Source organism: Delphinapterus leucas, chromosome 20 (genome assembly GCF_059928025.1).
Source record: "Delphinapterus leucas isolate spDelLeu-1000000601 "Yukka" chromosome 20, BTC_Dleu_Yukka2, whole genome shotgun sequence".
NCBI lineage: Eukaryota > Metazoa > Chordata > Mammalia > Artiodactyla > Monodontidae > Delphinapterus > Delphinapterus leucas.
The window spans coordinates 3,960,161-3,972,395 of NC_143148.1; the positions used below are offsets into that span (position 1 = coordinate 3,960,161).

Sequence of the window (12,235 nt, forward strand, 5' to 3'; positions counted from 1 at the left end):
CCCTGGCTGGAGGTGGAGAACAAGGTGTAAAAGTGGATGCTGGGAGACTAACCTAGGGGATGAGGGCAGGCTTTTCCAAAGAGGGTATTTGAGCTGGGTCAGGACAGCTGAATAGGATTTCAACAGGCAGAGAATCGTTCCAGCCAGCAGAAACCAGCCATTGTTAGAACTCCAGTGGTTGAAGGGGTTTGGGGAGTGTGTGGAGAAGGGCAGGACCAGAATGCACTGGGGATGAGGAGGTGAGGACGAGGTTGGAGATGTAGGGACCAAACCACTCAGGGCCTCGAATGCCAGGCTATGGGGCTAAGACGGCGACGGGGAGCCAGAAAAGGATTTTGAGCAAGGGGTGGACTGGGGCCTCGGGTGTTCAGAAGATCCCTCTGGAGTGAACTAGAGGACAGACTGGAGGCTGGGAGGTCAGGAGGAAGCCTGAGTTGGGAGGATTCAGAGAAAGAAACTAAAGAGAGTGGGGACATCTGCTAGATTCCTTTCCTGTGAGGCTGTTGCTGGGGTGAGGGGCAGGTTCCTGGCCCCTGGTACCCGGGTAGAAAAGGGACAGCAGTTGACATCGCCTGCTAAGAGGAGGCTGTTTATAGACTGGGTAGCATTATCACAATACACAGGGCTCCCGAGCGCAAGCACTTGCCCTAAATTGTCTCAGTGCCCGTTCTCGGCCAATACGAGAGCACTTCTTAGGAGACTCCATTAAGGACGGGCCGATTTATCTAACCGGACGGGATAAGACCAAGGCTGGAACAGGTCGGCGATCCCTGGAGGGATCTACTTCCGTTGGTGGGGGCAGTCTGCAGAGTCCGTTCTCCCGCGGGGCTGCTTCCTGGAAACTTAGCGGAGGGGCGGGGAAGGATCAAATGACTTCCGTTTCCACCTCGTCTTCCATCCTCTTCTTTTGCTTCTTCATTACCGCCTCCAGCTCTGACACTTTCTCTTTGTCCTGGAGTGGGGGTGGGGGTGGAAAATCAGGACCTTGGAGGCAGAGACCTCAGCGCCCTCCCCAGTCCGGGCTCGAGGACGAGCGCCCGCCTCACCTCCAGCAGCGAGCGCTGCACTGTGATCTGGCTGTACACGCGCGCCCCCTCCTCGGGGCTCAGCGCCCGAAACTTATCTTTCTGCAGCGAGAATAGCTGCGCGCCGCTCAGTGCGCCTAGCGCGGCCACGGTCCTGAGCAGGGGCATCCAGGGCACAGTCAGGCCTGTTGGCCAATCACGGCTCAAGTCTCCTCAGCCCCACCAACCACTTTACGCCCGCTTAGCCCTTTGTCCAATCTGAGCAGCATTCTAGCTCTCAAGCCGGGGGGCGGCCGCTGCTGATGGCTCCTGAATCCCCATCCACCAATCATAGCGCGCCGTGGGGGTGGGGGGGGCCTGCCTTCCAAGGGAGGCGGGGCTTCCCTAGAGACTCCAATCGGAGCCTGGAAAAACATGCCAATCACAGCCCGACAGTCACAGTTGCTATCAGACAGACCCCCGTTTTGGACCAATCCCGGTCTCCCGTGGTCTGCCATGCCCCCTCTGGGCCAATCGGAGCGCTCCGCCCCTAGCGCCGGTATCTCAGGGTCCCCTAGCCGGCACCTGCCACACTCACCCTGAACTAAAGCCCTTGCCCTGCAGCCAGGCGCGGACCTCCGAAGCGTTGGAGCGCGGGCTGAGCTGCGGCTCCGGGGCGCGGAGCTCCGGGGTGCGGGGCCCCGGGGCTGCGCGGCTGGGGCCTGTGAGGCCCTGGGCCAGGCGTGCCTGCAGCTCCTCGTTGATACTGAGCATCTGGGAGAATTTCTCTGCAGGCGGGAAACCGGGAGGGAGGGGGGACTCAGGGCGAAGGGCCCTGGGCTCAGAGGGTCGGGGACCTCCAGCGTCCTCGTGATGGGTCGGGACTCCGTTTACTCTTTCTGAGCCTCGGTTTCTCTGCCTGGAAAGCGAGGACAAGGACCGCTCCTTCGAAGGGGTGCCCCCACCACTCACCCTTCTTGCCGGAGTCCAAGTTGTTGAGGCTCTCGCAGCTGTCCCTGGGAGACCGAGACGGAGTCGGAGCCTGGGTCCGCGCTGGTCGGGCACCGGGAGCTGGAGCCAGGGTCGGCACTGGTGCGGGAGGGGGCGGGGGGGGAGGAGCCGGGGCCGAGGCTGACGGGGGAGGGAGAGCCGGAGCCAGGGCGGACGCTGGTGGGGGGTGGGGAGCCGGAGCCGGGGCCGACACTGGTGGTGGAGGGGGAGAGGGAGTGCTGTTCTCCTGGAGAGGGGAAAAAGAGGAGAGCACCTGGATCGGAAAGAGGACTGGGTCCCAGTCCCCTTCGCCTGGAGGTGAATTTCCGAATCCTCAGCCACTTCCTCTGCCAGTGACTTTGACCCCTTATCCCTCACGCCTCTTGTTCCCAGGACCCAGGATCTGAGCCCAGCCCCTCTTCCCTCAAGACCCAGGAGTCTGCCCTGGCTCACCAGGCTGCGGCCCCCCCACGGCCCCGGGTGGGGTGTCAGGATATTATAGGGTACATATCCCTCCTGCCCTCTCTGGTCCCGAACCTTCCACCACTTGCGCTGGTCATCCAGGACCTGGAAGAGGGAAGGGTTCAGAGGCTGTGTCTGTAGCTAGGGCTGGGTGGACTCCAACCCCCCAGCCCCACACCCCATCCCCCACTCCTCTGACCTCCAATATGTCCCACTGCTTGACGGACAGCTCGCTGCTATTGCGCGCCTGGAAGTCATAATTACATAGGACCCACTTTCCCGCCGGCTCCAGCCCCTGGGGCTCAGCTTCTGGTTCCTGGTCTTGGTGACTGAGGAGAAGGGGAAAGGGTTGCGGGGTAAGGAGGTAGCCAGCTCCACTGCTCTGGACTGTAGGGTGTTGGTGTGAGCTGGGGTTAAAGCCAAGCAGGGGTCGAGGCAGGGGAGGCCGGTTAATACTGTTAACAGAGGTTTGAAATTGTAATACCGGTTTGAATATATTGTGCTCCTTATGTGCCTGGCACCATGCAGTAGGCACATGATATGAGTACTAGCATCAGCTCCATTTTACAGATGAGAACATTCAGGCTCAGAGAAATAGAATGACTCTCCCCAGATTACACAGCTAGAGACAGCTGCTATTTATTGAGCAACTACTGTGTACTTGACTCATGCATAATGATAACTCATAAACATAATAAAAACAATAGTTAGCACTTCTATAGCACTTATTACATGCCAGACACTGTTCAAAGTCTGCTACATGTATTAGCTGATTTGATGCTAGAGACAACACTTGGTAGAACCATGAGTTTGGACCCCCTAGTTCCTTCCTCCCTCCAGAGACCCAATTATTATTTCCATTTTACAGGAAAGGAACAGTGATATCAAGTGACACGGTGATGTAAAGGTCACAGAGCAAGGAAGAGGTGTAGTCAGGCTGGGACCCGGGCAGGCTGGCCCCAGAGCTCATGTCCTGAGTAATTCCATTCTACTTGCACACAGCTGGATGTGAACCTGCGTGCTCCCATGACCCTGAGCTCCTAACTGGCAGCCTGTACAAACTCACAGACTTCTCCCTCTTTCAGGGAGGGATTATTATTTCCATTCCCCTCCTGCCCTCCGCAAAGAACTTGAAGCGCAAAAAAAAGGTGAGTTAAAAGCTGTGGGTGTCAAGCTCAAGGTTCAGAAGCACACCGAGAGGGGGGTCCGCTAGACCAGGCAGCTGGGGGGAGGGGAGCAGACTTTTAGCTCTGACAACCCAGTAAAAGGGACCTCAGCCCAGATCAGGCCTACCTGTGCAAGGGAGAGGGGAGTCTTCAGGGCCGAGGCACCCCCTGTGTGGGGCCGGCGGCAGCTCCCAGCACGCCGCCGTCTCTGCTGAGACTCTCTGCCCGAGCCCTCACCCAGACCCCCTTCTGCTCCTCCAGACCTGCGGCTTTGTTGTCTTCTCATCCCACGCAGCTTCCCTCCCATCTGCCCCCCGACATGCCCAAGGAATCCTAGCTCCTCTAGGCCCTTCTTCCCCCGGGACCCAAGAGTCTGCACCACCATTGCTTGTTGGAACTATGAATTTGCACCCCCAGTTCTTTCCTCCTCCAGAGACCTAGGAGTCCAGATCTCAAGCTTTAATTTCCTCGACCTTTTCATGCTTAAAAGGTCCCAGTGTGACACCCAGCAGGGACTGAGACAACTGCTCTACAGCCTTGGGAAAGCAAGGGTCCAGCCTCCCAGCCTTTACCTCTCTCAGGAGCCCAGAGATACTACCACTTCCTAACTTTCCCAGAAATTTGCCCCTTGGCCCTTTAAGTCTCAAGCCTACTTCCCTGGGTCTCCAGGGTCCCAAGCACCAGACTTGAGCTCTTCTTCAAAACCCAATATCTAATTCCCCAGCGTCTTCTCTCCAACACACAGGACTCTGTCCATATAGGGACCCAGGCAGGGAGCTTCCCAGGCCCTGGGAAACCAAACTGCCTTCTTCCAGACCTTTGGGGATCTAGGGGTCCCTCTCAGACTTTACCCACTCCCAGCACCCTCCTCCCTTAGACCCTGGAATCTGGGCCTCCAGTTCCCTCCTCCCTAGAACCCAGAAGTCTGGGCCCCACTCCCTCCCTCGTTGATCCTCCCCCGTGTCCCAGCCCGGGCCCCTGCCTCATCGCCACCTCACCCACCTTTGAAGAGCCGGGAAGACAAAAGGAAAAAGAAAAAAGGGGAAGCGGAGTCAGCGCTGGGACCCCCCAGGGCGCACCCGTCCTGGACCCCACCTGACCCGACTCACCCATTGACAGCGACCTGAGGAGTGCTTTGCTGCAGGAGATGAGAGCAGTAGATCAGGTGGGGCCCGGCCTGCGCCCCAGAATTCCCAGTCACGGCCCCCCTGTGTCACCTGGGGGAGCTTAAGCCTTAGCCTCACCTGCTGGCGGCGCCGCTCGTGCTGTAGCTGTTTCTCTACTGGGTCCTCCCAGGTGCGGCCCTGTGGGTCCGTGGCTGTGGGCTCCCAGCCGCTGTAGAACTCAGGTCTGTATGGGGGTCCCTCCTCTGAGGGTAGCTCCATCCTGCAGCCAAGGAGGGGCAAGGGATCCTCAGGGATCCTGGTATGACCTCCCTGTCAGTAACCTCATGAAGTTTACCCCCTCCCCTTAAGCCTCGTTCTATTCCAACAATTCTAATCCTGCCCCCTTTTGCCAAGCCCTGCCCTTGCCTCTAAGCTGCATCCACGACATCAACTATATTTGTAAATACCCTGATTCCATTCATGCTCCGCCCTGGCCTCTGAATCTCACCTCTGATTCCAAACCGTGTTTCTAGCTACACACATCCCGTCCCTTTCCCCTAAGCCCAGCAGCTAGCTCTGCACCTACTCCCTTGAAGCTCTCAGCCTCCAAGCGCAAAGACTGCTCCCCCTTTCCAAAACCACAGACCAAACGTTTCCTAAGCCCGCCTCTTCGGCATAGCCTCACTCCATTCCTCTAAGTCCTGCCTTTTATTCCGGTTTGAGGTTGTTTTCTTTTTAAAATCATGCTACGAAAAACCTAACTTTAAGATTTATTTTTGCAACTTTTTTAAACAGAGGAAACAACACACTCCTTGGGGAAAGGTGAGTGACTAAGAGGACAGGTCCTGGGTACAAATTACTACCACAGAGCCTGGAGTTGACAGGCCTGCCTAGGAGAGAACCACCGGCACTGCCACACCACCAAAGGGGGTAGCTGCTGTCTGAGGCTCAGCAGACAGTTTCATACGCCACGCAAAGCTGCTCGCCTTCCCTCATCGGATCGTGGCATTTGACCTAGTCCCACCTGAACTTCAATTTCTTTGGCGACACCCTCTAGCTAAGCCCCACAACTAACCTACCCTCCTAGCCCCATCTTTCCAACAGCCCCGCCACTTCCTCCCAACCCCACCCCTAAATCACCAGGCCTCCTGCTTCCCAGCCCTGTCCCTCCAATCACCACGCTCCCAGCCAGCTCCGCCCCTGGATCACCACGCCTCCTGCCTTTCAGACCTGTCTCTCCAATCACCACGACCCCCGCCCCCCCGCCCCGCCCCTGAATCACCACGCCTCCTGCCTTCCAGGCCTGTCTCTCCAATCACCACGACCCCAGCCTCCCAGCCCCGCCCCTAAATTGCCGCTCCTCCAGCCTCCCAGCCCCGCCCCTTACCCCGGGCGGGTCCAAGAGTCCCCCAACGAGGTCCAGAGCGTGTTTTCAAGTTGGGTGACGTTGTCCCACAGCAGCGCCACAGCCTCGGAAGTCAGATGCGGCCGCCGCACGCAGCTCGCGAACTGGGGGCCGCCCGAGGTGTCCACAATCTGGCAGCGGCACAAGAGTGGGCAAGCTATCAGACCTTCTTGAAGTGGAACCCTCCTGCTGCAGGCAGCCCTCAGGCCGGGGGTGTCTCACCATTTGCAGAGGTCCGAACAGGAAGTGCAGCAGTTCTGGGGAGGAGGGGTTGGCGATGTTGCTGCGCAGCCGGGCCTGTGGAGCCGGGGAGGTTCTGGTATTAGTGCGCGGACAGGTCAGGTTTGTTATTCCCCTCGCCCCCTGACGCCCCGGGATGAACGCGTCCTCACCAGCAAGCTGAAGGCGTACTTGATTTTCTGAAGCACATCAATGAACTCGGCCTCTGAGGGCGGCTTGGCCCGCAGCGTCAGGAGGCCCTCTGTGGGTAGAGAGGCACGCGCGGTGATGGGGCACATGCAGACAGCGTCCGGCAGGGTCGAAGAGAGAGGCAGAGACCCAGTGAGATCGCGATAGGGAGTCAAACTGGCAGGGGGTGCAAGAGGAGACCCAAGGGAGAGGATGGATATTTGGGAGTGAACAGGAAGGGGGTGTTCAGGATTGCCACTCGGTGGCGCCTCCTCACCCCCGGCCTCCCGGTGCCGGGTCCTGCGGCTGCGCTCTCGGTGCTCCAGCACTCGGGTCGCCTCGGCAGACTTCTGCAGCCTTGATACGAAGGTCTCCACGTCGTCGAACACGTGGTTCAGGATGTCCTGGGGGGCAGAACAGGGGGATACGTGGGACCCCTGAATCTTGGACCCTCATCACCCCTGTCCAAGCCCTCTCAAACCAAGAGCGCTTAGGCATTTAGGCCAGGCCACGCCCTCTGATGCTTGACTCTGCCCCCATTCTGTCCCCTCCGGCCACCCCCCCAGAAGTCTGACCAAGTCCCCAGAACCAAGCCCCACCCCCTGACAGAAGATTCACACCTGCAGCCAGTCCCACCCCGGCCCTAGCCCCGCCTCACTCACCACTTCCCGCTCCGCCTGCAGACTGGCCAGGTCTGGGCCGCAGGGGCCCAGGTCCCGATAGGTCGGGTCAGCGCTGCTGCAGACCTCCGCCCGGCCCGGCCTCCGCATCTCTGCAGTCTCTGGGATGGGGTCCGCCTGGGGTCGCCCGCGGCCCGCGGCCGGCTCCACCGTGTTGATCGCGGCGCGGACCGTCGGGCGGTGCTGCAGGGGCGGTGTCTCGGCGGCGGGCGAGGGGTGGCACTGCAGCTCCTTTCGCGTAGCCCTGCGGGGGAAAGGGAAACTGAAGCTGGGCACACCGAGGGGTCCGGGAGGGGAGAAATTCGGGGCTTCAATCTGAAACACTGTGGCCCAAGGGGGTCAAATCTAGGCTCTCAGTGGTAGGGAGAAATCCGATATATGGGGGATGGGAGAGCACCTCTCCGGAGGGAAACTGAGGCAGAGGGAGGAGAAACCGAGGGGAGGGGAGTACACTTGGTACAGGGTTTGTTTGACTCCATTTAAAACTCGTTCTGCTCTAGGCTAGTGGTATCCACCGATTTCTCGGTTGGGGAAACTAAGGCCCAAAGAGGGGAGCCGGCTCCCCAGAGACCTCCCCGTCGTCTCTTCTCCCCAGCTTCCAGCCCGGCCGCCTTACCTGAGCGCCGCCGCCCTGCGCTCCCCGCGGCCCGAGCGATAGTTGTGCAGAGCCCCCTGGATGTCCTCTCGGATCAGCTCCGCCTGTCAATCACGCCGTCAGGCCACGACCGCAACCCACCCACTGCCCGCCCAGGCGGCTCTCCGGATCGATTCCTCAGCTCGGCCCCAGACCACGTCCAGTCATAGTTCACGCACTGCGCCCACGCACGTCCACGCCCTGAACTCACCCCCCGGCTCTTAAACTGTCCCTGCCTTAGGCCCCTCCCCCAACCACGGAAGCCCCGTCCAGATGGCGCTTCGCCCCTGACCACACTCACTCCCATCCTAGTTCTGGCTGCTCCCCCAGACCCTCACTTCCATGTTCTGTCCACGTTCTGTCCGAGCTCTTAGCTCTTAGCCTCCGTCTCCATTCGGCCCTCTCGATCCTTCTCGACCCTACGTTCAATCTGTTCTCAAATCCCCCTCCCTCCCAGAATTCCTTTACAGGTCACGCCCCCTCCGCTGGCCCTGACCCCGCCTTTGCCGTACACCGTGCCCCTCGTCTTAGAGGCCCCGCCCCGTTGGAGGTCCGGCTCCGGACTCCGCCCAGTTTCAGCTCCGGGTCCGGAATCCGCAGGGTCTCAGTCTGTGGCCCCGACCCCCGCTCGCTCACCCCCAGACGCAGGCCCTGGAAGAAGTGCACGTCGGGCTGCGTGCGCTCGGGCTCCTGGCACACGAGCAGCAGCAGTGAGCAGCTCTGGCCCGGCGGTATCACCGTGTCGCAACGCACGATGGCGCTCAGCGGGTAAGACTCCAGCTCCTCCTGTGGGGTGGAGGGTGGGACAGCGGGTAAACTGAGACCCTGAGCCAAGGATACTCCTAAGTGGTGACAGCAGTGCCAGCACGTACAGGCACTGCGCAGGGCAACCTCCACCCCAAGTTGAGGGGCCAGGGATAACGCCCCTGTTTAATAGATGAGGCTAATGAGGTTCAAAAAGGGGGCGGGGGTCCCTTGCCAAAGTTCCTAGAGGAAGGACGTGCAGGAATCAAGATTCACACTCAGATCCCTGAGGTCCCTAGGGCTCTCCATGCCTTGGTGGGCTCAGTCCAAGCTGCTCCTTCCACCCGTGTGCCCCGTGGCACCTTGGAGACTGGGTCCAGCAGCGCAACGTGTTTGGGAGACACGCGCAGCAGCATGTCCTGGGCCCAGACGCGGCCTTGGCTGTCCATGAGGGCCAGCTTCCGCGAGGCGTCCTCCACCGTGTGCACGCCATCCTCCTCACCCAGGCAGAAGGTCACCAGGTGCTGGAGAAAGCAGTGAGTCCCAGGATGAAGCCAGGTGGGCTGAGAAGCCCCTGGAATCAGCCTTATAGCCTGCGACTACGCACACCTCCTCTGGGAAGCCTTCTCTGATCACCTGCGCCACCTCCTCCCAGTGCCCTTTGTGTGTCTTCCCTGGGTCTAGCTCTCCAGCTAGACCCCTTGAAGGCAGAGAATGGTCTGGATTATATCTAGTTCCTTCTAAGCAGCTCTACCTCCGTTAGAGCACCTGGCAATTTTGCTGGTACCTCTGGACCTTGTCTGACCCCTCCTCATCCAGGATTGCATCTGATTTGTCCCTGTGGTCCAACTATCCAGCACAGGAGCTGGTCCAGAGGAAAAGTTGGCGGATTCAAGTGGAACTGAGTTCCTCCACTGAATGCCCACATCTGAGGCAAGGCAGAAGAAGTCCACTTTGCAGATGAGCAAACGGAGTTTCCCAAGTTCTTGCTGCTTGGAGGTCCAACTGCTTTCAACTCCCCCATCTCCTCAGGCCTGCCTTGCCTCCTGCAAGACCCCCCGTGGCAACACAGACCCCAGACTCACATTGACTGGATATTGGGAAACATCGGCCATAACCTCGGTGGAGTAACGCTTCCTCTGTTCTGTGGGGGAAGAAGGAGAATGGCTGCAGGAGACCCAGCTCCCAGCCCCTTCCCCCTCAGACTCAGGAGTCCAGACCCCCAGCCCCTCCTCCCTCAGAAAAGGAGTCCAGACCCCCAAACCCTTCCCCCATCAGATCCAGGAGTTCGGGTCCTCAGTTACCTCCTCCCTCAGACCTAGTTTCTCTTGGCCCGGGGCTTCCTTGCCCCTCAACTCACCATAGATAGACTTGGCACTCCGTTTGGGAGAAGCTTCTGGACTAGTGAAGGAAAAGAGGGGTGAGAGGGGCCATGGGAATTGGGGGCAGATCATGGGAGTTTTGAGTGCCCAGCAGAGCTTGTGAGGGCGGTGGGGAGCCATGGAGGGTTTTGAGCAGGGGAGGGCAGGGCCAGAGCTGGACTTTAACGAGACAAGTATGGCAGTGGTACTGGCTCGTGGTGGCGAGTGTGGTCTCTACTGTCACACAGACCTGGGTTCGAATCCCCTGTCAGCTACTGCTTTGTCATAAGACCCCGGGTGGGAGACGATCTCTCCTGCTTCAGTTTCCCTTTCCACAAGACAGGGGTTGGTTACCCTATAGTGTCCGTTGGGCGAATTCAATGAGGTGATGCAGTTGGAATGTTGTGCAGCCTTAGTAACTGTTATTATCATCATTAAGGTGATGCAAAGGGCCTAACACACAGTAGTTGCTCAATAAATGGGATTTTTTTTTTTTTTTTTTGTGGCTGCGCTGTGCTGCGTGGCTTGCAGGATCTCGGTTCCCCAACCAGGGATTGAACCTGGGCCATGGCACTGAAAGCGCCAAATCCTAACCACTAGACCACCAGGGAACTCCCAATAAATGGGATTTTTTACAATAGCATTAGTATTGGGAGTAGATGGAACGTTATCTTCTTCCCCTCCTACCCCCACGGGCCAGGTTCTTTTCAGCCAGATCTTTCTCTGAGAATTCTCGAGTCCCCATTTCCACAGAAATAACAGCTCAGAGCTTGGTTGGGGTCGGAGATGAGAGAGGAAGGACGAGAAACTCTTTTAGTCAAACCTCTGCTCCTCTTCCTGCCCTTGTCAGTCAAATCTCCCCACAATTTGTTTACCTCTGGGCTGGAGAACTCACTCCCTTCCATCTCCCATGCAGCTATTCCCACGCTTTTCTCTTTACCCTTCTCCCTTGCTCACTCCAGGAGACTTGACCCTTCATTATAAACAGCCCTGAGCTTTTAGCAAAGGGTCAATATTTAATAATAAGATATAACAACTGGGAATTCCCTGGAGGTCCAGTGGTTAGGACTTGGTGCTTTCAGTGCCGTGGGCCCGGGTTCCATCCCTGGTTGGGGAACTAAGATCCCAGATGCCACGCAGCGCAGCCAAAAAAAGAAAAAGAAAAAAGGTAACAACGATGGCCTAGCAGCTCTCATGAGTTGCACACCTGCTGTTGGTCAGATGCTCTGCTAGGTGCTGTATGTGCATTAGCCTGTCGAGCTCTCAGAATTGTCCCTGCTTCATGGAGGAGGGACTGAGGCTTGAAGAGGTGATGTCCTGTGGCCAGGGCCACACCACTGCTGAAAGTTAGTGCCCGGATTTGGACCCAGGTCTGTCTGCTTGGCAGCAGGCAGCTCAGGTGGTCCTCGGAGTGTCCAGGCCTGGGCTGCGGGTGTGGATGAAAGGGTCGGGGGGGAAGGGCGGGGCGGCCGGGGGACCTGGTGGGCGGGGGTACTTACCCAGTGGTGGAGCTCATGGTGCCGAGAATGGGGAGCTCCTGCCACCTGGAGCCCTGGGAGCCAGCAAAGAGGTGAGGCCGGACCTGATCGCAGGACCTATGATTTCTGCCCCAGCACCTCCCCGCTCAGACCAGGAATCCGGGCCCCCAGCCCCTCCTCCCTCAGACCCAGATGTCCAGGCCCTCAGGCCCTTGTTCCTTAGACCAGGAATCTAGACCTGCAGGCCCTCCCCCCTCACACCTAGTACACTGCCGCACCCCCAGTTCCTCAGGGCTCCATGCATTCAGCTCCCTAACCTGTGTGTACCCCATTTTCCTTCCTCTACCCAGGGATCCTGTCTCCCTGTCTTCTAGCCTTTTACCTTCTCAGGGGCCCAGGAGTCCAGAACTCAGAGCTCCTTGTCCCTTGGAACTAAAGGGTTTGGACACCAAGTCTCCTCAGAGAACCATTCATCCAATTCCTCAGCCCCTACGACCCATAGTCTTCCCTTAGGTGTTCGGGTCCGATCTCCAGCCCCCAGCTCTTCAGAACTAGACTTTAGTTCCCCCAGCCTTTCCTGTGTCTGGACCCAGGAGTCTGGGCCCCCTGCTCCCCTCCCCCAGACCCAGGAGTCCCCACCTCCCATCCCTCCTCGCTAGGACCCAGCTCTCTTCCCTGGGCCCCCTCCTCACCTGCTGCTCAAGCTGTGTCAGACGCGAGGCTCTGAGCTCTTCTCTCCCTTCCCTACAGGGGCCTCTCCTTCCTGCTCACTCCCAGGGCCCTCCCTCCTCCGCATA

General features: G+C 58.8%; 1 protein-coding gene across 22 annotated transcripts; it reads right to left on the minus strand.

Moving 5' to 3' along the window:
* Positions 1-576: 576 nt before the first annotated feature.
* Positions 577-12,235, minus strand: EPS8L1 (EPS8 signaling adaptor L1). 22 transcript variants are annotated; one of them, XM_030761282.2, is made up of 20 exons: positions 12,131-12,234; positions 11,460-11,512; positions 9,960-10,000; positions 9,685-9,743; positions 8,962-9,123; positions 8,492-8,641; positions 7,838-7,920; positions 7,204-7,465; positions 6,819-6,945; positions 6,526-6,614; positions 6,356-6,430; positions 6,116-6,264; positions 4,867-5,008; positions 4,732-4,760; positions 2,656-2,785; positions 2,448-2,561; positions 1,977-2,241; positions 1,603-1,792; positions 1,047-1,179; positions 739-952 (listed from the first exon to the last, which is right to left on the minus strand). In XM_030761282.2, the coding sequence occupies exons 2-20, from the start codon at positions 11,474-11,476 to the stop codon at positions 866-868; spliced, it is 2,304 nt and encodes a 767-aa protein (XP_030617142.1). In that variant the 5' UTR covers positions 11,477-11,512; positions 12,131-12,234; the 3' UTR covers positions 739-865. The 22 variants fall into 22 exon arrangements, with proteins under 22 accessions (XP_089758174.1, XP_030617142.1, XP_089758166.1 ...); XM_089902040.1 differs by having other exon boundaries at positions 4,867-5,044; positions 6,526-6,945; positions 8,911-9,123; positions 12,131-12,235; XM_089902042.1 differs by having other exon boundaries at positions 4,867-5,044; positions 6,526-6,945; positions 8,911-9,123; positions 11,460-11,564; positions 12,131-12,218.